Consider the following 26,531-nt stretch of genomic DNA (forward strand, 5'->3'; position numbering starts at 1 on the left):
CGTATATAAATATCAATCAACTTTGTTGGTTTGTTCATATTGTATCTCGGTACCAATGGTGGGTCGTATTTGTAACTGTGATTTGGTAACTTCTTTTAACAAGTGAGTGATTACAAAGAAATCCAATAACAGGGGGCATCATATGGTTAATATATTGTACTGTGAGGTAAGATAGAACATGTTTTGATTCTCTTTTATCGCCTCATTTGGTAGAAAACATAGAATGATTGCAGAATTATAAACCCTTAGTCCCGCCAGTTTAAAATAGCGTTTTTAATTGTTAAAAACACGTTAAAGAAATTGGGATTTAGGTGCTAACGACATCCCATTTTACCCACAATATCCCATTTTACCCCACAGTATCCCATTTTACCCCACAGTATCCCCTTTTACCCCGCAGTGCTCCACCACCTACGAGTGTTAAATTACTTTCAGTGAAACCGTAATGTATTTGCATTAGAATTAAAAAGTGGCGTACGTAGAATTCGGATTTTGCATTTGTAGGTCGTTGGCGGAGCGGGCAGACTACGTTTGTAAACATCGAACTGGAACACCTGGTCGCATGTAATGCCGTAAAGATAAAAAATAAAGTTGTGGTATTAAAATGACACAAAACCGGATTATTTGGATTTTGTAAAAAAAATACTGCGACCAACAAAGTGACAAAGTTTATTTTCCGTTTGCATTCGGCTTAACTTAGCACTGGCCACATACGTTGGGGACCTGGCTTGTATTTGAATACGAGATCTTAACATATTGGACATCGTTGTATTATATCAGCGAAATGGCTTAACTATAGTTGTAGGTATGTACACAGGCAATGTCCCATAGTCGCCATGTTAATCCTGGTTCACTATTTGCTGATAGGTTTGGGGTAAAACGGGGTTAACCGGGGACAAGCACGCACCGAACGCGTATAAACTGACAGATTGAGAACACTTTAATATTTTCTTTTAAAATCCTCAATTTATGAATGAATGACTTTATATTTTTATGTTTTAAGTGTATTTTAAGACGAGGAGTATAAAATATATAAACCCGGGCGAATTTCAAACAAACTGTTAGAATGTTAGATAATACATTGCCTACTCTATGTATGTATAGTCTATTAATTGTTTAACATTTTAAAACACAAATTAAGTTTGACAATTTCATGTAGAATTGCGCCTGTATAAAAATTAGTTGTATTTGTAGAACCGTCATTTGTAAATAATGCTTAAAATTGTAAAAAAGCTAATTACTATTCTATAATGAAAATAATCACGTTGCCGAACGTCCTAGTCTGATATATTGTGTAAAACGCGCAGCAGCATTATTTTGCTCTTTGCTGACATCAGGCGGCTTTATTTTCAAGTTTTAACGTCCCGCTTGGGAGAGGGAAAAACCCGTATTACGAAGTGAACGATTTAGTTGATTGTTTTTGATCATTTTAAAGTTAGTGTATGATAACTTGGATAAAACGAACATGGCAACCATAGAAATCAAGCTGAACAGACCAAACAAAGTTTATCACGAAGGGGTGGGTTTATATAGAATTTGCTGTTCAGTAACGTAGCGTTGAATTGTATAAAGTGACATAACGTATATTTTATTTATCACCATCAGTATCTATAAAAGTATATAATCTATTTATTGAGTTGCATTTAATTAAAACAAATGAAGATGGATTTGAAAGTAGTTTACGTATTCCATACACTGTTTACTATTTAGAGTTAACATACTTGCGTTGCAGGAGACGGTTACTGGAGCTATTATTGTTGAATCCAAGACCTCACTTGCTTACCAATCTGTGAGTCTTATTGCTGAGGGTGTCGCAGCTTTAACATTGAGCGCGAAAAGTGTTGGGAGGTTAGAGTCGATGTACAACAGCGTGAAACCAATATCATTGTTTGGACATTCTATTGAACTTGCAAGACAGGGAAAGTAATAAATTTTGTTTTATTAATTTCAGTTTTAATAAAAACTTTCTTGGACTTTATAATGATACACAGTTGCAACTTTTCTAGTGATAATATGTTTGTATTCTATATTATACAAACAATTGTTAACACTTGTTGTTTCACTTTTTCCTATTTTCATGAATTAGCTTCAGTACAAACAATCAGGGTGATAGATTTACTGAGTATATTTGTTGAATATTTATTGGCATTTTTAAACACTTAGAGAAATGTTTGTTTTCGTACTTCTTTTACTTTTCATTATAAAAATCAACGCATCTATGTTTTAAATGCAGAATACCAGCGGGCACGAAAAGCTTTCCTTTTGAAATTCCATTAAAACCCCATGGAAGCATTAAATGGTTGCTGGAAACTTATAGGGGAGTTTACATCTCTGTGCAGGTGAAATACATCAACTATATTCGGGCAGTTCCGATTCTAACTTGTTCAATGGAAAAAAAACTCATTTAAAACCTTAAACTGGATAGGGCAATTAATGCGTTACATCTATTATTCTTTTAATATGCGGAAACCCTAACTATCCACCCCCAAAAGTTGTATCTGTGTTAAACTACATTATACACTGCTATATTATAGGCATTTAGTTTTGTATTTTCCACCCAATACAAATTTTACCCACAGTGGCAACTAAACCAAGCAGTGCTAAAGTAGTAACAATATAAAATTCTGGTCTAAATCCTCAAAGGACCTCAGCACCTACCTAGAATAATAACAACAAAGAAGTGAGTAATTTCTATAATTTCCAACACTTGTATTTTCCTATCACAGTACAACATCAAGTGCCTGTTGAAACGACCATTACTAAACAAGGATCTCACAAAAGAAACTGAGATTTATATTGAGTATAAAAGTGGGGATAGAGCAAATAACAAACCTATAAAGTTTAACATTAATCCAAACTCTATAAAGAATGCAAATTCAGTAAGCTATGTTTCATTATCTGTAATTGGGGTTTATTTATTTGTTAGGTTCCGTCATAGCCCAAGAATAGTTTGGCAATCGTACATATCATCACGACTGTCATGTTTGTACAATATAACTTAAACTGTATCGTGGGTTTAGCAGCTAAGCTTTTCTCATATAGTTTTAACCCATAGCTTGTTTTAACAATTTTTGATTCTAATTTCCTTCTCTTCGTTGTTTTAATTAATCTGATCTTCACAATCGTAATCAAAGGGATAAATAACACATTCTATTCTTGAAACTTTTTATTCCCAGCAAGCTGAGATCCCAAGATTCTCGGTCCGTGGTCGATTGGATTCCAGTGTTTGTTGCCTCACCAAACCAATGACAGGGGAACTTGTCGTCGAAGCTTCGGAAAACCCGATCCGTTCAATCGAGTTGCAACTAATGAGAGTGGAAACTGTGGGAAGTCCGGATGGTTTTGCTAAAGAAGGTCGGTAGAAATATTTGAAGAGAAGGTTCAATGAATCGTGTTTGGGAAGTATTTAAAAAGTAGAAATGTGCATAAATTGTAGGTTTTGTTCTTAACAAAAAAAATTAGAATTACTTTTAAAAATGGGTTCCTTAAGCTTCACTAATAACTGATTGTGCTTAACATTTGAGCCACAGCGAAACAGATGATTATCTCTTGCTTTGCTGTGGCCTAAATATTAAGCAGTATTTGGGCTGCAGCAAAAAAAATAGAAAAAGGAATTACTAAATCACAATGTTAACAATTACATCACAATTCAAATACTTTTTGGTCGAACAGCCACTGAGATCCAGAACATAGAGATTGGTTGTGGTGATGTATGCAGGGGACTGAGCATCCCTATCTTCATGATCTTCCCCAGGATGTTTGCTTGCCCTACAGTTGACACACCTAACTTTAAGATCGAGTTCGAACTTAACATTGTCATTGTGTTCGAAGACGACAGAATGATTAGCGAAAACTTCCCAATTAAACTCACCAGATTTTAATGCTTGTGTTGTAACTTGTGATTATAGGCATCAAACCTGGGGTGGCAGGGTGGGCAGGCCAACCCTTGATTTTCCACACTGCATTAACCAGTAAACATTACAAACAATAAGTTAGATTTGTTTCACAGGATTGTGTCTAATTATTCCTGCCTCCCTGTGTTTATAAACTTTGGTGCCTGTGCTTGCAACTCCCTGTATATGTGCAATACACTTCTGCTAATTTACATTGATTTTTCAAACCTTATGGTGGCCAAGCAATGTCAGATTGGTCAATTTTGAGTGGCATACTGGTAAATAAATATTTCAGCAATTGAAATTAATTCAACCAAAAACACATCAATGCTGGACTTTAACTTGGTGTAATACAACATCCAAGTTTTGCTATAATACAAGAATTTCAATTTTTGGGTCATTTTTTATAATTATTTTCGCATGTATCTACATTAAATATAATTTGCAAATAAACTAAGAAAACACAAATTCATATTAAACATCTCTCTAACTTGGCAACAAAACCATAGTGTGTATTATCCATTATAAATAGTAAGGAAACATATATGCTGGAATACATACGAGCTTATCTTTAGTAAAACCAGGGTAAAAACATCACAATTCAAATACTCAAATATGAGGTTTCCTTACTTGAACACTACTTTTCAAATAAGTTACATACGGTGATATTAAACCAGGGTGCTCATTATGCCAAACACCCATGCCTTTAATTGGAGCAATTTAACATGTTACTACGTGAACTCAGATTCTTCACATAAAGTACCATAATTGATTGTGGGGCTTGCATGCATACCCTGCATACCCATGTTAGGCGCCTATGCTCCTTTCATATGATTTAATAGGAACTGTAGAAAGGTATTTAAAAAGTAGTGTTCAATTTTTCACATATATGAAAATAAATAAACAATTATTAGATATACATATTATATACTGAACTATGTCTTAACTATTTAGTATTACCCTTGAAAAAACACTTTGTGACAATTGAACTAGCAAATAAATAACATTGGTATTTTGTAGTCTTCAAAATAACAATATTTAGGTATTTTTAAAACCTAAACCAACCGTAATCTAATTTGATTCATTGCACAAGGATCATATAAATTGATATCAAAATAAAACATTTTAAATAGTCGCATATGGAGCCACCATCTAATTGAGAACTCAGCTTTTATGCAACTGTCATAACCATCTGGCTTGCATTCAATACGCGTCTTATGTGCAGTAATGTGTGGACTAAGATCCCGGGCCAGTTAACAAAGAGAATACGGCGTTGAAAATAAAAAACACCCCTCCAATTATGGTCACTGCAATAAAAGTAATTGGGATTTGATGTTGAAAGAAAGATTGTCACTTCATTTATCCTTGCATGGCGGGGCAACGACAGTCGTTATAACACGAGTGTTCTGTTTCATACACCTCGTGCCTGCTTATGGGTTACCACGTATGTAACTTATTTATCCTCGCATGGTGGAGCAACAACAGTCGTTATAACACGAGTGTTCTGTTTCATACACCTCGTGCCTGCTTATGGGTTACCACGTATGTAACTTATTTATCCTCGCATGGTGGGGCAACAACAGTCGTTATAACACGAGTGTTCTGTTTCATACACCTCGTGCCCACTTACAAGTTACCATGTATGTAACTTATTTATCCTCGCATGGCGGGGCAACGGCAGTCGTTATAACACCGGTGTTCTGTTTCATACACCTTGTGCCTGCTTACAAGTTACCACGTATGTAACTTATTTATCCTCGCATGGTGGGGCAACGACAGTCGTTATAACACGGGTGTTCTGTTTCATACACCTTGTGCCTGCTTACAAGTTACCACGTATGTAACTTATTTATCCTCGCATAGTGGGGCAACAACAGTCGTTATAACACGAGTGTTCTGTTTCATACACCTCGTGCTCGCTTACAAGTTACCATGTATGTAACTTTATTTTATATGACTAATAATTTGGACAACGTATTAGTGACCACTGGGTTGGAGCAATTGCGGTTAAGCATCTTGCCCAAGGACACATACTCCACAAATTATGCCACGGGTAAAAAATAATAATAAAATGTAATTACTTTACCTGTTCTAACAGATATCTTCTGCGCTATCATCCTCCCCCCAATAACAGCCATACCCGTGCACAAGGCGTGCCCAATCACTGCACCAACTAACACACCGAGGGCATCCTGATAAAACAGAATCAGATTTTAACAACTAATTAATGAAATACCTAATAATAAATAACAAGGGAAATACATAGATGTCAAACACTTTCATAATTAAGTTAAAATCACAAAAAAAGGTATACTTGAGATATGGATACTGAGCAATTGTTGCTAAGTGTCTTACCTAATAACACATACGCCAACAATGGTAGCAGCGGTGAGCCTTGAACCCGAAACCCCTAAGTTTGAGGCGGGTGGACTAACCACGGTCACGGCAAGTTTTAAGACTTATCGATATAATTTAATTGATACGAACTGTAGTTTTCAAGTTAATTACTTTATAACAATGGCAAGAAACCACACAAGCAAACCAACCTCACTAGCAGCAAGTACAATAGTTGTAATCTGCGATCTGTCCCCCCATTCTGCTAGGAATGTTAACGTGAACGCCTGGATTAAAACGGGGGAAAATACCCCAAGTAGTTTCCGAACTTTGTACCCCCCTCTTATGATTCCTGTTTCTACATCTTGGGTTACTTCCGATGCTCGTTCAATCTGAGTAGAATGCATGTGTTCTGGTTAAAGTAAAGAGTAACTGCTAAGTAACTATCAATGGTACATTGGTAGTTTTTGTAATGATAAACGACTATCATTTTGCTGCTAATTCTAATTCCCTTCTCTTCAGTACATTAATTAACATGATCATTGATACCGTATTTGAAGATATAAACACCGATGTCACCTCTTCGTCTTTCTTCTTCAACTCGGCTTGGACTTCTTCCATCTCCTCCTGCGATCCTTGCGGGCTCATCGAGATACCTTCGTGCAACATCTTTGCTCCGAAGATCACAAACAGGATAACCGATCCATAGAACGTATACGACCTCGGTATTATGGTGGTTGCATACCCCATCACAACTGGTGAACAAAAACAAAGTATTAATGTGATATTAAATTAAGTTACCACGTATGTAACTTATTTATCCTCGCATGACGGGGCAATGACAGTCGTTATAACACATGTGTATTCCTTACAAATGACTGGTAAACAAAAACCAAATGTTGACCAAACATTTCCCTCTGTTTATTTACCACACGTGTATTTTATTGGAAATTCAGAAATATCGTACTACGTTTGATTTATTCTTTATTAGGATAATATTTGTGTGTAAAATTAAATATTAATGTCATTTTACAAAGTGCAAACAGCATTAATTTGAATGTGGTATTTAGTACATTTAGTGATTAATGTAATATTGAAATCAGCAACATGCAAATAATATATTTATATACGACAAAATAAATGTATAATTATTGATCAATAGGCCACAGGTGTGAAATAAAAACAATCATCTGATATCTTTATCAGTTACAAAGTCAGTTTGTAACAACACAATATTGTTTGCTCATCTTGTTGATTCAAGTAACGTGAGTAATATTAATATGATGTGTTTTGTTTCGCTTTGTTTACCATATTTAACACAAAATAAACAAATAAATTATTTCCAAGTTTCTGGAACTAAAGTTAAATTAGAACAAAGCAAATCAATTTATTCCCCAAAAAACTATACATAATATATATATAATTCTATTTAGTATTTCCATAATTTAAGATTTGGTTAGATACTGGTAAGTTTTTGAGTACCTGATAAAAACGTCATCAGTCCTAACGCCGCAATAGCTCCAGCAAACACAGTCGACCTTGCATGTTTCATGGCAAATATGGCCGCGATAAAAAATGTTTTGTCTCCAATTTCTGACACGATTATAACCATGATTGCTTTGACGAATGCATGGACGAACCCAACACTGTACAAACTGTAGGGACCTGAATCAAATAACTCATCATTGCCTGTCAGTTGTACCTTACAGAAAATAACTCATCATTTGCAAATAACTCATCATTGCCTGTCAGTTGTATTTACAGAAAATAAAACGAACATTATTTTTTAACTAACTAACAATAAACGACATATAAACAAGGTCAAATATGATTCAAAAGTAATCTAAAGGTATTGTTTTAGTTGAGTGGATAACAAAAGCTGTTTAAAATGAATATACTTTGGGCATATTTAGTTTATATACTTTAAGCATATATATTCAATTTATTTATATCAATATATTAAAGCACCAATTATATAAATAAATATAATTTTCAATGCATATTTAATATAAACATACTTTTCACAGCATTAACAGGTGAATCATGCAGCTTTGTATCTTTAACATCTCCACGAACATCCCTTTCCCATCTCTCATCACCGACCATATCTCGTACAATATTAGGTTGGTCGGCTCTAATGGGTTTTATATCCTGGAGTCAAACGGAATTATTTGAGTGATTAAACTTAGCTTGATATAAATTCGCTTTCTTGAGGGAAATGCATACTTAAGTATGCAACATAGGTCAATAGCAATAGATTGGTTCGATTTAGCGATAGCGAAGATTACATTATTGCAACAACGAAGAGAATCAACAGCAAAACAACAGTCGTTAAAACACACTATGGGTAAAAGATGTGGGAAAGAGCGCCAGTTAAGAATCGTAGCTGTTGAACCCAATAACAATATTTCGATAATAATTGGGTAGGACAGTGAAGAATCCTCTGGTACGTTACAGATTAAGCTGGGGGAAGTGTTAGAGGTTGGTAGTTGGGGGTTAGCAGATAATGAGGGTCACTATCACCAATATTTCAACTTAACCTTGCGTCCTTACCATCATAGGATCGCCTGCTTGTACTTCACACGATGCTGGGACCACGAACAATAAAACTCCATTGAGAATCAACATTAATAAAATCCGCATTTTATTTTTCAATAAATTACCTGTTTAAACGTTTTTATCAAATATTAATTATATCACAAAAGAAAACAAGAAGATATATGATGCAAAGAACAAACTAAAGTAACAAGATATTAGATAACACATTGACAATAATTTTATTTATCTCTTCAAATACAAGATCTTATTAATTAAAACAAGTAAGGAAAAGGAATTAGCAGCAAAACGACAGTCGGTATGACGTTATACACAAACACATGCTACAGGTAAAAAGTTAAAAACCACCTGAATAAAAGATATACATTAATACATATGTTTTTTGGCACACACACTAAGTCATATATATAATATATAACAACGCTGAGATATATAACTTAAAATACAGCATGCATTTGTACATTCACCCATTCATGTATCATGTTATGTATAAATTTATATATCATTGGTGACGTCGAGACGACACACCAATGTAATCCTAGTATTTAGTATTCGGAGCGCGAACTTTAGCAACCATGTTTGGGCCTTTCTACTATTGAATCATTAGCCTACTGTGCCAATAACATAAGATTTGGACACTTTACTAACCAGTTACTCGGTTACACACTGACTATTATTGAAATATAAACTGGTAGCGACGAGCCACAAACTTGTAACCTTTGGGTTTGTGCTTTTTACATGATATATATGTTTACAACAGATAAGTCCGGCGCCGTGGCGTAGTGGTTAGCGCGCCTGCCTGTAACCAATAGGTAATGGGTTCAAGGCCTATCGCTGCTACCATTGTGGGCGTATGTGTCCTTAGTCAAGACACTTAACGACAATTGCTCAAACCCAGTGGTCACTAATGGGTTGTCCAAATTATCAGCCAAACATAAAAAAATGAAGAAAAAAAAACAAAAAATAATAATCACTTACAAAGTAACATACATGGTAACTCGTAAGCTGGCACGAGGTGTTAAACCCGTGTGATGTTAAACCCGTGTGATAAAGACTGTCGTTTTCCGGCCGCGCGAGGATAAAGTAAGTTACATTTGTGGGGGGCGGCTAATGTTGAAGTTGTGGGTTCGCGCTCCGAAACCTCGCGACGACGCTGTTCCATCCTGCCCCGACGCACGCGCTATCCGACTCCGACAACGCATTGCACGACACTGATGTAAGACACTTGTACGGCGCATCTCAATTTATTACGCGGTGAAAGTGCGACATCGAGCTTAGAGACAAAGTGAGAACAGCAGGGTATTGCAAGCCCCGTACTGCCTCACAGTACAGGAAAGTGAAGGTTTATATAACGAAAAACACGTGTAGCAAAACAATAAAACGCGTCATTGGCATGTGGCAATTGCCTCGCCTGGCATACACACAACTGGGTAATTGTTTTATTATCACGATTAGAATGACGGGAAAGTAGATGTTACGAAAGCAGCGAAACTGCATTCTATTCCTGTCATGCTTTTGTTTTCGCTATACAACGTTGCTTTATATTCAATCTTTATGCATTAGTGTTAAATTTAGCTATCTTTATATCATTAAATCTGTGCTAGAGCACAATCAACCGCTACACATTCATTCATCACATTCATTCAAACTTACAATGATACGAAAATTTCAGTATTTAAATAAATGTAACTTATTTATCCTTGCGTGGCTGGGAACCAAGTACAACATAGTGATAAATACGCTGATAATTGTAGCAACGGCAAGCTTCGAACCAGTAACCCATGTACAAGAGTTGCCAACCACCGTGCCATGAACTCATTGCAGCAATCAACAACAGACATTCAAATTCTTAGATAAGGTAAACGCCATACACACTGGGGGACTTGGACATTTGAATATAACAAGTGCACAAATTTCTTGTAGTTGCGTGATACGGGCTGTATGTTAAAATGGACGGAATGGGAGATAATGGGATTGATGTAATATACATAACGTCACACAACTAGGCATATATAAGTCACTACGAATGACTTGTCCGGCGCCGTGGCGTAGTGGTTAGCGCCTGTAACCATTAGGTAAAGGGTTCAAGGCTCGCCGCTGCTACCATTGTGGGCGTATGTGTCCTTAGACAAGACACTTAACGACAATTGCTCCAACCCAGTGGTCACTAATAGGTTTTCCAAATTATCAGCCATACATAAAAAAATGAAAAAATTCCCGAAAAAATAATCACCCACAAAGTAACATACACGGTAACTCGTAAGCTGGCACGAGGTGTTAAACCCGTGTGATAACGACTGTCGTTTTCCGGCCACGCGAGGATAAAGTAAATTACATACATACTTCTAAGACTTTTTTAGCCACAGGCAAATACATTAATATATTTTTATGACAAATATTGATCAAGGTGTAGGAAACAGAACACCAGTGTTATAACGACACGCGAGAACAAATAAGTTGTTTCTGATAATTCAATTAAATGTTTTATTTTGGAAAGGAAAAACTAAGATTATAAGAAACAAACCAAAGATCCAGGCGATAACGTGAATTATAAAGAAGAAAAAAATCTAAATAAAAATTACAATCTTTAAAATGATATATTGGTGCAAGTGATAAAGCTGCTACAAAACACATCTAAATGCAAGGGAATTTATATGAAATAATATACGGTAAGCACGGGAATATAATATCGGTGGTTAACATGATACAAACATGATATTCATTATAACTTTTATCAAAAATAAACAAAACACCAACGAAATAATTGAACTTTGGGGGAAGTATATGAAACGATCAGTGGCTGATTTATTAAATAAGGCTTGGAACATTTTATGTAACCATTGCTCGACAGCAACCTACGTGAAAACAAACGGTTAACAGGAATTAAAGAAACTAAACGAAATAATTGAAGTAAGTGAAACGATTGGTTGCTGATATATTATATAAGGGTAAAACGAACTTATACGTAATTACATAGTTTGATAGTCCTACATGAAAACATACAATTAAAAGTAATTAAAGACAAACTAAACGCATGCACTGACTTAACTACATTATAACTGACAAAGCAACACAAGGAAACTGAGTAACGTGGCAATAGAACAACAAGAGAGAGAGAGCAATTAATCAAAGTAATTTTTGTTCCATCACAATGTGATTGTTGATACATAATCATGTGGGATAATGGTGATTATGACATCATCAAATAAAACAATGGATGGTTAAACATTAAATCGAGGGAAGATAAAAATAAATCATTTCTTTCATCAGTTTTAAAACTTAATGAACAACTCAGTGGTCACTATGATCTTAATATACAACAGTATTCTTAACTGGGTGAATACATTTTGCAAGAGTGAATGCAGAGGGGTGAATGGAATGTCCATGTGCACATTGATAAATAGACACATATTTTGTTGCACACATGATGTTTCATGGTTTTCTATCATAGATGTGCGTTGATATCTTATGTTGGTATAAACAAATATGCTGCACAGTGAAGTTTGTTACTTTATGAAAGGAATGAATGAAATTGAAAGAACTGTTGGAATACGCAACTAAAATTTAATCATTTTGTTCAATATAAATTTTGTTCCATTAGAATTTTTTGAACGTTTGCCTTTAAATATAATTCATATGTTATAATGTTGGAGAAATATAGAAATGGGGGAAGAATGTAAAAATCAAGTCATTGCTGCCAAAAGTTTAAATACTGAGCCGAATACTGATCCCAATCAGCATTTGCATCAACTATTTCCTCCAAGACAAAATCCTGAAAAACAAACGATAATTTATGATTGTTATTTAATAGAGAATGTTGTTGCATCAAAAAAGACTTGTTTACTTTATAAATAATATAGTAACATATAAATTTTATTTTATTGAGGGGGGGGGCAAAATCCATTTATCTTATCGCAACCACAGCGTAAAGAGCATATAATATAAGAGGGAGTTTCCCTGGATGCGACATTTTTTATGGTTGGAAGAATATGACAATTAACTTTTGTTATATCATAGTAGATTGACATGGATTTAAAAAGATACATCATGTTAAAATCAGTTCAACTTGCAATGTTCAATTAAAGGAAACCAAAGTCATTTTTAATGGTAGATATGCAAGGGACTTTATTATATGAAGAAGGCAGGGCATATTGATAATAAATACATTCATTATGGTTTTCTGCACTGATATGATTATAAGAAAACAGAAAACAAAATGGTTGTAATAAATAGATAATTCTCTTTATTCGAATATACAAGACATATTTGTTAAACCTGTGGAGAATGTAATCGTTGAATTGCTTCTTCCAGTAAACGATTGTTTTCACTTGTAAGATGTTTCATATCAAGATATAGTTTCGATATTTTATCAAGACATTGGAACAATGGTCTCACATGTTTGACTTCAGGACCCTTCATCCATATTTGTATCTAAGCAGTTTAGTTAAAGTTAGAATAAATATGATACACACCAACTCATGTACAATAATATAATGGTAGCCGTACAAACTATTTGTGGTTGTTACTATTATACAAGCCATCTTTCTATTACTGAAGTTACGACACCAAGCTGTAATGGAGCGTGGGTAAGCAAGATGTAACAAAGTGCATTCATATTGTAACAATGCATATTGTGATGCAGAAAAGAGATAAAGATGGCAGATACAATGTACCATTGATTGTTTCAGGGTAATGTAAAGCAAAGAGATTTGTTAACAGGTAAATTATATATGCATTGTGATTAGAAAGACACCGGGCTAACCAGTGTGTAGCATTCTCATCCAGTGATGCAACTATATAAAGCTGTATCTATAATGACAGATAATAATATAAAATACATTAAAACTTTTCAATCATTATTTATACTTTGTTTTGCCGATCCATTATTTTCCTGGATATATCTTCCATGTAGGGCTTCAGGTTGATGTCATTGAACACAGATTCCAAACCAAGCTTATCCATCACATCAAGATGAGGAAGAAGGGCTTGTGTCGTTGAATCTGTCATCCGCACATGGAGGATGTTTAATCTTTTGATCTAATATAGAAACAACATATTTATGTTGGTTAATATATTTGTATCATCCATAGAAACTACAAAGACAGCAACAACATGATTATGATTGTCTACTATCATCACAATATTCACATTCATAGTGAGTAAAGCTGCTTTTTACACAACTAACCACAACATTGGGTGGCAATAAAGCAGGGATGTAGTCTGGGGTTTCTACAATTGTGCACAAACATTACTTGCATAAAAATAATCACAACCGATGTTTCAATCTAAGATAACGCAAGGTTTGGAACACAATCGTGGGTAACGAGGTGTATGAAGCCACCATGTATGGTGTGCAACACCCGTGTATTAACCCAGAGTTGCCCCACCACGAGAGGATAAATAAGTGATGATGAAAGCAGTGATACAAGTGTTCAAACCATATGCAGATCATAATTTACCTTTAATTGATAAATAATAATCTGCAATACATGTTTGATAATCTTACTGAATATTTTCATGGTTCTTACTTTTCCAAGCAGAAGTTGTAAAATTTGCATTACATCATCATATGGTTGATGTTTATACAATCTCCAATACTTTGACCATCGATCACCATTGATGCGATTCACTGTCAAACCCTAAATAATTGAAGCAATTAAAACTACAGGGTCAGATAATATAAAACCAGATATATTGGGTATCATGAGTGCCAATGAAGTTTGTTTTTATGTAAACATTATAGATGCCACTTTGTGACAAATGAAGTTGGAGGTGCATGTCTTACTATGATGTCACAACATTAATTGTAGTATGTACAATAGCTAAGTAAGTATAAGTTGATTAGATTTGAGCGAGGTTAAATAACATTTCACTTCTAAGATGAAAATTAAACACACTAACTTGTGGGTTTGTTAGTCGTTCAACAGCTTCATGTAAGATGATACGATTTTGTGCAGAAAGTTTCCCCTCACTTATTGTTAAGTCACTCACATTAGAAAGACACCGGGCTAACCAGTGTGTAGCATTCTCATCCAGTGGTGCATCTATACCAAGCTGTATCTATAATGACATATAATAATATAAAATAAATTAAAACTTTTCAATCATTATTTATACTTTGTTTTGCCGATCCATTATTTTCCTGGATATATCTTCCATGTAGGGGTTCAGGTTCATGTCATTGGGCCCAGATTCCAAACCAAGCTTATCCATCACATCAAGATGAGGAAGAAGGGCTTGTGTCATTGAATCTTTCATCCACACATTGAAGATGATTAAACTTTCAACCTAAAATAGAAACAACATATTTACGTTGGTTAATATATTCGTATCATCCATAGAAACTACAAAGACAGCAACAACATGATTATGATTGTCTACTATCATCACAATATTCACATTCATAGTGAGTAAAGCTGCTTTTTACACAACTAACCACAACATTGGGTGGCAATAAAGCAGGGATGTAGTCTGGGGTTTCTACGATTGTGCACAAACATTACTTGCATAAAAATAATCACAACCAAGGTTTCAATCTAAGATAACGCAAGGTTTGGAACACAATCGTGGGTAACGAGGTGTATGAAGCCACCATGTAAGGTGTGCAATACCTGTGTAATAACCCAGAGTTGCCCAACCACGTGAAGATAAATAAGTGACGATGAAAGCAGTGATACAAGTGTTCAAACCATATGCAGATCATAATTTACCTTTAATTGATAAATAATAATCTGCAATACATGTTTGATAATCTAACTAAATATTTTCATGGTTCTTACTTTTCCAAGCGGAAATTGTAAGATTTCCATTACATCATCATCTGGTTGATGTCCATACAATCTCCAATACTTTGACCATCGATCACCATTGATGCCATTCACTGTCAAACCCTAAATAGTTGAAGCAATTAAAACTAGAGTGTCAGATAATATAAAACCAGATATATTGGGTATCATGAGTGCCAATGAAGTTTGTTTTTATGTAAACATTATAGATGCCACTTTGTGACAAATGAAGTTGGAGGTGCATGTCTTACTATGATGTCACAACATTAATTGTAGCATATACAATAGCTAAGTAAGTATAAGTTGATTAGATAGGAGCGAGATTAAATAACATTTCACTTCTAAGATGAAAATTAAACACACTAACTTGTGGGTTTGTTAGTCGTTCAACAGCTTCATGTAAGATGATACGATTTTGTGCAGAAAGTTTCTCCTCACTTATTGTTAAGTCACTCACATTAGAAAGACACCGAGCTAACCAGTGTGTAGCATTCTCACCCAGTGGTGCATCTATATTAAGCTGTATCTATAATGACAGATAATATTATGAAACAAATTAAAACTTTACAATCATTATTTATACTTTGTTTTGCCGATCCATTATTTTCCTGGATATATCTTCCATGTAGGGCTTCAGGTTGATGTCATTGGGCCCAGATTCCAAACCAAGCTTATCCATCACATCAAGATGAGGAAGAAGGGCTTGTGTCATTGAATCTGTCATCCGCTCATTGAAGATGTTTAATCTTTCGATCTAAAATAGAAACAACATATTTATGTTGGTTAATATATTTGTATCATCCATAGAAACTACAAAGACAGCAACAACATGATTATGATTGTCTACTATCATCACAATATTCACATTCATAGTGAGTAAAGCTGCTTTTTACACAACTAACCACAACATTGGGTGGCAATAAAGCAGGGATGTAGTCTGGGGTTTCTACGATTGTGCACAAACATTACTTGCATAAAAATAATCACAACCAAGGTTTCAATCTAAGATAACGCAAGGTTTGGAACACAATCGTGGGTAACGAGGTGTATGAAGCCACCATGCATGGTGTGCAACACCCGTGTATTAACCCAGAGTTGCCCCACCACGAGAGGATAAATAAGTGATGATGAAAGCAGTGATACAAGTGTTCAAACCATATGCAGATCATGATTTACCTTTAATTGATAAATAATAATCTGCAATACATGTTTGATAATCTAACTGAATATTTTCATGGTTCTTACTTTTTCAAGTGGAAGTTGTAAGATTTCCATTACATCATCATCTGGTTGATGTTCATACAATCTCCAATACTTTGGCCATCGATCACCATTGATGCCATTCACTGTCAAACCCTAAACAGTTGAAGCAATTAAAACTAGAGTGTCAGATAATATAAAACCAGATATATTGGGTATCATGAGTGCCAATGAAGTTTGTTTTTATGTAAACATTATAGATGCCACTTTGTGACAAATGAAGTTGGAGGTGCATGTCTTACTATGATGTCACAACATTAGTTGTAGTATGTACAATAGCTAAGTAAGTATAAGGTGATTAGATAGGAGCAAGATTGAATAACATTTCACTTCTAAGATGAAAATTAAACACACTAACTTGTGGGTTTGTTAGTCGTTCAACAGCTTCATGTAAGATGATAAGTTTTTGTGCAGAAAGTTTCCCCTCATTTATTGTTAAGTCACTCACATTAGAAAGACACCGGGCTAACCAGTGTGTAGCATTCTCATCCAGTGTTGCATTTATATTAAGCTGTATCTATAATGACAGATAATATTATGAAACAAATTAAAACTTTTCAATCATTATTTATACTTTGTTTTGCCGATCCATTATTTTCCTGGATATATCTTCCATGTAGGGGTTCAGGTTCATGTCATTGGACCCAGATCCCAAACCAAGCTTATCCATCACATCAAGATGAGGAAGAAGGGCTTGTGTCATTGAATCTGTCATCCGCTCATTGAAGATGTTTAATCTTTCGATCTAAAATAGAAATAACATATTTATGTTGGTTAATATATTCGTATCATCCATAGAAACTACAAAGACAGCAACAACATGATTATGATTGTCTACTATCATCACAATATTCACATTCATAGTGAGTAAAGCTACTTTTTACACAACTAACCACAACATTGGGTGGCAATAAAGCAGGGATGTAGTCTGGGGTTTCTACAATTGTGCACAAACATTACTTGCATAAAAATAATCACAACCGATGTTTCAATCTAAGATAACGCAAGGTTTGGAACACAATCGTGTGTAACGAGGTGTATGAAGCCACCATGCATGGTGTGCAACACCCGTGTATTAACCCAGAGTTGCCCCACCACGAGAGGATAAATAAGTGATGATGAAAGCAGTGATACAAGTGTTCAAACCATATGCAGATCATGATTTACCTTTAATTGATAAACAATAATCTGCAATACATGTTTGATAATCTAACTGAATATTTTCATGGTTCTTACTTTTCCAAGCGGAAATTGTAAGATTTGCATTACATCATCATCTGGTTGATGTCCATACACTTCCCAATACTTTGGCCATCGATCACCATTGATGCGATTCACTGTCAAACCCTAAATAGTTGGAGCAATTAAAACTAGTGTGTCAGATAATATAAAACCAGATATATTGGGTATCATGAGTGCCAATGAAGTTTGTTTTTATGTAAACATTGTAGATGCCACTTTGTGACAAATGAAGTTGGAGGTGCATGTCTTACTATGATGTCACAACATTAATTGTAGTATGTACAATAGCTAAGTAAGTATAAGTTGATTAGATAGGACCGAGATTAAATAACATTCCACTTGATGAAAAGATGAAAATTAAACACACTAACTTGTGGGTTTGTTAGTCTTTCAACAGCTTCATGTAAGGTGATACAATTTTGTGCAGAAAGTTTCCCCTCATTTATTGTTAAGTCACTCACATTAGAAAGACACCGGGCTAACCAGTGTGTAGCATTCTCACCCAGTGGTGCATCTATATCAAGCTCTATCTATAATGACAGATAATAATATAAAATAAATTAAAACTTTTCAATCATTATTTATACTTTGTTTTGCCGATCCATTATTTTCCTGGATATATCTTCCATGTAGGGGTTCAGGTTCATGTCATTGAACTTAGATTTCAAACCAAGCTTATCCATCACATCAAGATGAGGAAGAAGGGCTTGTGTCGTTGAATCTGTCATTCGTACATTAATGATGTTCAATCTTTCGATCTAAAATAGAAATAACATATTTATGTTGGTTAATATATTCGTATCATCCATAGAAACTACAAAGACAGCAACAACATGATTATGATTGTCTACTATCATCACAATATTCACATTCATAGTGAGTAAAGCTGCTTTTTACACAACTAACCACAACATTGGGTGGCAATAAAGCAGGGATGTAGTCTGGGGTTTCTACAATTGTGCACAAACATTACTTGCATAAAAATAATCACAACCGATGTTTCAATCTAAGATAACGCAAGGTTTGGAACACAATCGTGGGTAACGAGGTGTATGAAGCCACCATGTATGGTGTGCAACACCCGTGTATTAACCCAGAGTTGCCCCACCACGAGAGGATAAATAAGTGATGATGAAAGCAGTGATACAAGTGTTCAAACCATATGCAGATCATGATTTACCTTTAATTGATAAATAATAATCTGCAATACATGTTTGATAATCTAACTGAACATTTTCATGGTTCTTACTTTTCCAGGTGGAAGTTGTAAGATTTGCATTACATCATCATCTGATTGATCTTCATACAATCTCCAATACTTTCGCCACCAATCACCATTGAAGCCATTCACTGTCAAACCCTAAATAATTGAAGCAATTAAAACTACAGGGTCAGATAATATAAAACCAGATATATTGGGTATCATGAGTGCAAATGAAGTTTGTTTTTATGTAAACATTATAGATGCCACTTTGTGACAAATGAAGTTGGAGGTGCATGTCTTACTATGATGTCACAACATTAATTGTAGTATGTACAATAGCTAAGTAAGTATAAGTTTATTAGATAGGAGCGAGATTGAATAACATTCCACCTCTAAGATGACAAGAGATCAAAGATCTAATGAGTGAGCACGTTTTAATTAGCATAGTATTAATTAATCCTTTTACTACAACGGTCGACTGAGCTCGATCAAAAACAAACCAGAAGTAACCAACAAAACGGGTTCTAGTCGCCATTGGTGACTGTGGAGCAGTTGGCAGAATGTATTTATACATGTGTTATAACTAATGAAACTTATGACGTATGAGGATTGAGTGATTGGTAAAGAATATGTGTAAATACGCTTTGTACAACTCCTGTACCATGTGTTTATTGTAAACTTACACTAGTTAACCTTGTCGTCGCTTAAAAACGTTCGTTTTTGTGAATTTGGACAAACCTTATCACACAGTATTATAGGTAATGTTAGAGGTTAATATTATTTATATTGTGGCGGCTGCATAATGATTTATTGCGAGCGGTAAACTAAAAGAGCGAAGGAACAAGAACCGCAGTGTTTAAACGGAAGATAACAATAGGGAAAAAGCACTCGTGTACGCTTCGGCGCACACACACTTGACGGGCAGCCACACGCTAATTATGCGGTTATAAATCTGAAAATTTATTCTAAAAATTCTAAATATATATTATGATTTGATTTCAATCAATAGATTAAAGAATAAATACTAGAATTAGGAATTGAGATAAGTGCGAAAAAAAATCGCCCAAATAACAACAACAACTGTTCGAAGAAAAAGTATCTATATGATCACTACGTGCTCAAAAATTAAACACACTAACTTGTGGGTTTGTTAGTTGTTCAACACCTTCATGTAAGATGATAAGACTTTGTGTAGAAAGTTTCTCCTCACTTATTGTTAAGTCACTCACATTAGAAAGACACCGGGCTAACCAGTGTGTAGCATTCTCATCCAGTGGTGCAAGTATATCAAGCTGTATCTATAATGACAGATAATAATATGAAACAAATTAAAACTTTTCAATCATTATTTATACTTTGTTTTGCCGATCCATTATTTTCCTGGATATATCTTCCATGTAGGGGTTCAGGTTCATGTCATCGGACATAGATAGCAAACCAAGCTTATCCATCACATCAAGATGAGGAAGAAGGGCTTGTGTCGTTGAATCTGTCATCCGCACATGGAGGATATTTAATCTTTTGATCTAAAATAGAAACAACATATTTATGTTGGTTAATAGAATAATATATATTTCAATTGTTATTTGAACAAGTCGAATATTATTTGATCTAACAAAGTTTGGGCAAAAATGGTTTCCTTCTGAGTATTGACCCAACACTTTTAACATTCATGAATTGTTGCTTAAAAAAAAACTTAACAAATCATTACCAAAGGAAGATAAAAATATTTTTATTTATAAAAATTAAGTGATATTTCTATGTTTACGAACATCAAGCGATTTCACCATCTAACCTGCTATTGTTACATCACATAGACTTCATTCAATGAAACATTAATTTTCAATTTTACCTTTGCTTGACTTCCATGCAATCCTCGAAGCAAAGTTTCAGCTGAAGCTTCATTTAATCTAAACATAGTGAGGTTCAGGTAGTGAGGAGTTGTGAAGGTGTTGAATGCGAACACAACATCAGAGGCTTCTGTTGGATAACTAGGAGCATTCAACTCTATAAGCTGTGGCATGCACTCTTGAAACCATTGTGATATTTCTGCATCATTGGCTTCATGCACCCAACCTGAGAATCTGATCACATTTTCAACTTTAAGTGAAATTAAAGACTTGAGGATATTCTTCTTCTCCACGTAATCTTTAATCATCGAAGCTGGAAAAATCACTTTCAGATCTTCATATGAAGTGGAGTTACAAATACCAAATAAAAATCGGGTCACGACTTCCCAATGTGGATCATCAAAGGTGTCCATACATCTGCGGAATTCTTCTTGTGGCATGAACAATATCATATGAACTGCGGCGTAAAACTCGTGCGAGGTGAGATGGGTGAAGTAACTTCGTTTCTTTCCTTCCAAGATTCTCATTTTTAAATTATGGGACTTTTCAACATAGGTGTGCAGAAATATATCAACAGTTTGTTCGTTGATTCCTACTTCTTCAAAGTCGGCTTGCTGAAACACCAACTTTCTTTCAGCAAGTCCTTTGTATGCAAGGTGAGCAAGTTTAACCAGTTCTTGGCCAATTGCTTGTTCTGACATGTTTGTTTTTACATGATCTGAAGCTTTGTAGTTGGTAAGAGTATGAATGAACACATCAGTCATTGAGTTGATATCACGACCCGATGACACGCTTGAATGGAGACAAGCTACAATCTGAATACAGTTGACTGGAATTGAACACAAAGCATCCAAGTTTGGACGATCTGCCAAATATTTTTCCACAGATTCAAGATCGGCTTCACCACACATCTGTTTAGTAAGATCCTTCTTTGCAGGTTTATCCATACCACGCACCTCAGAAACCAAACCTTGTCGATAATCAGGGTGAAGCTCGTAAAACTGACCTGGTCTTGATGTGATAAATTTCGCAGCATAAGGTAGAAGATTGCCCATCAACAAGTTCTTGACAAAGACCTCTGGTATTTGCTTGCTATCCAGTTGACACTCATGTAGCCTTTTGTTGGCTTGTTTTGTATACAGTTCATCCCATCCATCAATCAAAATAACAACATTTGGATTGTTGTACAGGAAATGAACCAAAGCTTTGTTCTCTTCATCAGAATGATTCCACTCACTCAAGTTGCCACACAGAAGAAATTTTAACAGAGTAACTTTCTTCTTTGAGTTAAATTTCTTCAGTGAGACGTGGAACAAAAACTGTGTATCTGGTTTTACTGATTTATCTACAACAATACAGTTGATCATCATCTTTAAAAGAGTGCTTTTACCAACCCCAGGTAGTCCAACTGCACAAACAATGTTACCATATTTCACTACATGCATGGCCTTGGCTTCAGGTGTATTACACTTCTTGTCTGCTTCTTGTTGTGCCACTTGTTTTGCAAAATCAAACAATTCCTCAATCCGTATAGAACCTTGTGGTGTGTACATACGTTGCAAGTCCTCACGTTGGTTTCTATGTTGCTTCCATTCATCATCTAATATTTGTCGGACCTTGGTTATTAGAAGTGGAACAGGCTTGGTGATACGACCTTGAACTGAAACTCCCGCTGGCAAGAGGGCTTTTCCACGAAGTTCTTCTATTATTTTTCTTAATAGCCGTATTAATTCTTCGACTGCAGAAATATTAGACAAAAATAAACAATAGGTAACATAGAAATAATATAAATCGAACAAACTGTTAAAAAATTAACATAATTTGATTTAAAGTGATCCATTAAAAAATAACAAAAAAAATATTAACATAAATAGAAAAAGGGGATCGCATTGGCACTAGTAAACAATGGGGATGAAGAAATAAACAATTTAGGCGACAATGTACATAACATACGAATGTTTATCAAGTTTATTCTTTATATTGAAACAATAACAGGACAGTTACATGAGTTATGTTCTAAAACTCACCAAGTGTTTGAACATCAACATTGGTTGGTGGGGGTTGATTGTAAACGTTAACTTCATTTGGGTTGTTTATTATCACTGGTTGTTGATCATTTGTTCTTGGAGTGGCAACCACAACCTCATCTATTTCATCCTGTGAAGACAATACACTTATATTTAAGTGGTAAGCATTAATTATCAACTAGCCTTCCATTGCTCAGTAAATTAGTAACGCAGAGTTTTGTAAAAAATAAAGTCTGTGTTGTATCTATTAATGTAACTTGGTTTTGCTATAATGTATCTAACTTGGGAATGTGTAGCGCTTGGCAAAAGTATCAGATTTGTTTAAAGAATTCAAAATAAAATCTTACTGTTGTTTGATCCGTGAGTGCATTGTTATTTCCTCTAAACCAACCCCACACCCATCTGTAAACATTCATCATCCATTCCAAGACATTCCATCTCCTGAACGCATTCACCAACCTTTCCATGATATCCACTATATTCGCTGATGCTTTACAACCAGTTTTTTTGTTCGTTGCTTGTTCGTTGCAAATTTGCAACGAACGTGATGTCTCCTGGAATATTTTATCACCGTATTAAACAAGAGTTACAAATAAACGAACCAAACACAGCAAGAACTTAATCAAATAAAGCATTACAACAGTATCGTACACACTATAGTACCGAGCAGTTTTATCACCTTGTGTTTGCCAATCCAGGGTTTGTTACAAGTGTATATCAGTAGATATTACACATAATCATGGTCACCATAGTTGTCAATAATTATTAAACTTCTTTAACGTTTTGTAAAAACCAAATACACGAATTGGTCACCGAAGCTATCCTAGTAACAAGGGTAACAACTAAAATTTAAAATTTGTTATAAGTTATCATTTTATTGTGCGGGCAGACGTTTCAGCAAAACTCTTACAGTTACAATTCATTATTTTAATTTTTCGTTTTAACTCAGAAATTACTTGTGGCTGTACATCCTCCGCTGGAAACCGACACATCAACTGTAAAAGTGTTGCTGTAAATACAAAGTTCTGCCATAGATACCTAAACATATATGTTTAGGTATCTATGGTTCTGCTATTTCACACCAAGGTTATCCTAAAATACAGATATTATAGCAGCCATTTTCGATACCTTCTACTTCTACTACGCCAGCGATACCGATTCTGAAATAATTTTAACAATTCAAAAAATATTAATTATCAATATTAATATACGTCGTAAAAACCTATTTGTAGAATTTTCTCCCGATCCCATAAAAACCAGAGCCATAGAAATACAGAGTAGTCCAACCCATTGTTACGTAAAACACAAATTGAACGGCAATTTGGTTCCAAAATAACACAGTAGGTATAGGGAAAATGTATGTTTTTCGGTAAATTACAGAAAAACTTGGGCCTAAAAACAAATTTAAAGGTTGAAAAATGTAAAACACATGTGTTATTTGTTTTCTGTGTCAAAAAAAGTCAAAAATTAGAATTAGAAGCGGTTGATTTGCGACATTTTAGTCATTTAATGCGGCTAAATTTATACATTTTTAAAAAAAAATGTTTGGTAAGGTAAATAGAAGCTGTTTTACACCTTCCCACAAAAGGAAAACACAAACAAAACTTAACAAGTTCGTTTAAACCCATTGTCAAAGTCACCACTTTTGCTCTATTTTGGACACACATAGACGGCAGTTGGACTACTCGGTGTTTATACGACTCTGATAAAAACATTTTTTTCTTTAACAAGAGAGCACAGCTGTAATGAGTAAGCACGTAATATAATTAGGATAAATAGCGGTTTCTCCAGACCAAAGTCCATAGAAATCACGATTTCTATCCAGACCAGAGTCCGTGCTCAGACAGTGTGCAGAGCGGACGCACCTATGCCACAGCGGTAAGCAAAGAGTTGGTGACCAAGCCAACAAGCAGAATTCAGCTTAGACCACATTGTATATCGTTCAGAAGGGATAATCAGGTCTACGCATTGTAGTTGTGGCAAAAGATGTTTTGAACGAGAACCGGTTCCACGTACTACACATCGGTTGATTGGATATCAATTATACGTACAATAATAGACAAAGAGAAACTTGCAATAGTGCAACGAAACTGGCCACAAAATCGCTTCTTGCCCGGGGAGAGAGGCGGTGTCGTGATATATTTGTTTCGAACATTTATTTTGAAACGGGCGCTATTGCGCATGCGCTGTAGGTCGGACAAATACAATATACGAATTTTATTAAATACGGACCGACTGGAAAACTTTCCGGAGAAAATATTATTCTCTAATTGGAGCAGTCGATCAGTAGGTGTGGCTATACCGTGTTCTTAACACATTGCAAACTTGGTGTATGTGATGCCACCAGTCACCCGGAAGGCCGCTACCTGCTGACAAACGTCACTTTAAGGCCCAAATCAATAAGAAGAAATATTTTGGAAAAACCTGACCAAACCCGAGACCCGTGACTTAATCGTCGCTGGTGAATTTAACGAGTTACCATGTATGTAAAACAAACTTGTATAAATAGTGCACTGCAAATAGTGAACAAGAAACACAATTGAAATCAAACTAACGTACATTCGAGGATTTAGTGAACAAAAATACAACTAACTCGAAGGCACGAAAAAGTATATATATAAGTTCAATATATAGTATATAAATCAAGGAGGCTATGGTATAAGTATTTGCAAATATGAGACAGGAAATGCCTTCGATAGCACCCACGGTACGTTAATGAAATATACATTAGATGGTAAAGCGCGGACTATCACTGTTACAAATGCAATGGGAAAGAAACAGTTGGACACAATCGTTTCATGTATATTTCATCACTTGTGTAAGATGCTACAGTGCATGCAATAGCAGGATTTTCTGTTTAACTCTTCAATACAATATCAAAGATCAGATTAATTAAAACAACGAAGAGAAGGGGAATTAACAGCAAAACAACAAAAAACTGCAACGAAATTAGAAATTTGATGTTTACCTAAACAAAATTGATATTTCACTTTGCGATTCGAGACAGTTATAGTACGCGTCGCTTCTTCGTATTTACTTTGGCCCATATAGTTATTACATGACACCGCATGCAGTTATTGATGTATTGTATTTGTTTCGCCATGGGTTCGCTGGTTATAACATCCAGTTAGAACCTCAGTCAGAATCTATGAGCCGTGAATGCATTTCAGCGAAATAGGGCGCTTATGTATATTAATACACTGCTGGTACAATTCGTACAGATTGTTTAACATTTTCCAGCCATGCGCAAAGCCTCTCATGGCAATTTTAAGCTTCCGTCGTTTGTTATGCCGGTATAATAATAAAATTTACATGAACCCGAAGTATAGATAGCTATAATAAGTTTGTTAAATACTGTATACACTGGTCGCAGTTTTGTC

General features: G+C 35.1%; 3 protein-coding genes across 6 annotated transcripts; 1 reads left to right on the forward strand and 2 right to left on the reverse strand.

Moving 5' to 3' along the window:
- The first annotated feature begins 1,359 nt into the window (after window positions 1-1,359).
- On the forward strand, window positions 1,360-4,361 carry LOC149724628 (vacuolar protein sorting-associated protein 26C-like). 2 transcript variants are annotated; one of them, XM_089892226.1, is made up of 6 exons: window positions 1,360-1,519; window positions 1,733-1,923; window positions 2,234-2,339; window positions 2,727-2,879; window positions 3,177-3,354; window positions 3,673-4,361. In XM_089892226.1, exons 1-6 carry the CDS (start codon window positions 1,466-1,468, stop codon window positions 3,879-3,881), a joined length of 891 nt encoding a protein of 296 aa, XP_089748352.1. In that variant the 5' UTR covers window positions 1,360-1,465; the 3' UTR covers window positions 3,882-4,361. The 2 variants fall into 2 exon arrangements, with proteins under 2 accessions (XP_089748352.1, XP_089748354.1); XM_089892228.1 differs by lacking the exon at window positions 2,727-2,879.
- Window positions 4,277-9,868, reverse strand: LOC149724629 (putative divalent cation/proton antiporter TMEM165). Its single transcript, XM_089892225.1, has 7 exons — window positions 8,781-9,868; window positions 8,246-8,378; window positions 7,710-7,892; window positions 6,807-6,982; window positions 6,440-6,619; window positions 5,980-6,085; window positions 4,277-5,200 (listed from the first exon to the last, which is right to left on the reverse strand). Exons 1-7 carry the CDS (start codon window positions 8,868-8,870, stop codon window positions 5,130-5,132), a joined length of 939 nt encoding a protein of 312 aa, XP_089748351.1. The 5' UTR covers window positions 8,871-9,868; the 3' UTR covers window positions 4,277-5,129.
- A 140-nt stretch (window positions 9,869-10,008) lies between these two features.
- Window positions 10,009-24,149, reverse strand: LOC149724630 (uncharacterized). Of its 3 annotated transcripts, XM_089892212.1 has the most exons (22): window positions 23,831-24,136; window positions 23,499-23,705; window positions 23,152-23,281; window positions 21,127-22,862; window positions 20,630-20,800; window positions 20,414-20,572; window positions 19,320-19,430; window positions 18,658-18,828; window positions 18,442-18,600; window positions 18,065-18,175; window positions 17,403-17,573; window positions 17,187-17,345; window positions 16,814-16,924; window positions 16,152-16,322; window positions 15,936-16,094; window positions 15,563-15,673; window positions 14,901-15,071; window positions 14,685-14,843; window positions 14,312-14,422; window positions 13,650-13,820; window positions 13,059-13,214; window positions 10,009-12,555 (listed from the first exon to the last, which is right to left on the reverse strand). In XM_089892212.1, the coding sequence occupies exons 2-22, from the start codon at window positions 23,616-23,618 to the stop codon at window positions 12,472-12,474; spliced, it is 4,602 nt and encodes a 1,533-aa protein (XP_089748338.1). In that variant the 5' UTR covers window positions 23,619-23,705; window positions 23,831-24,136; the 3' UTR covers window positions 10,009-12,471. The 3 variants fall into 3 exon arrangements, with proteins under 3 accessions (XP_089748338.1, XP_089748340.1, XP_089748339.1); XM_089892213.1 differs by lacking the exons at window positions 10,009-12,555; window positions 13,059-13,214 and adding an exon at window positions 13,375-13,592 and having other exon boundaries at window positions 23,831-24,142; XM_089892214.1 differs by lacking the exons at window positions 13,650-13,820; window positions 14,312-14,422; window positions 14,685-14,843 and having other exon boundaries at window positions 23,831-24,149.
- Window positions 24,150-26,531: the final 2,382 nt, after the last annotated feature.

Source organism: Ciona robusta, chromosome 14 (assembly GCF_009617815.1).
Source record: "Ciona robusta chromosome 14, ASM961781v2".
NCBI lineage: Eukaryota > Metazoa > Chordata > Ascidiacea > Phlebobranchia > Cionidae > Ciona > Ciona robusta.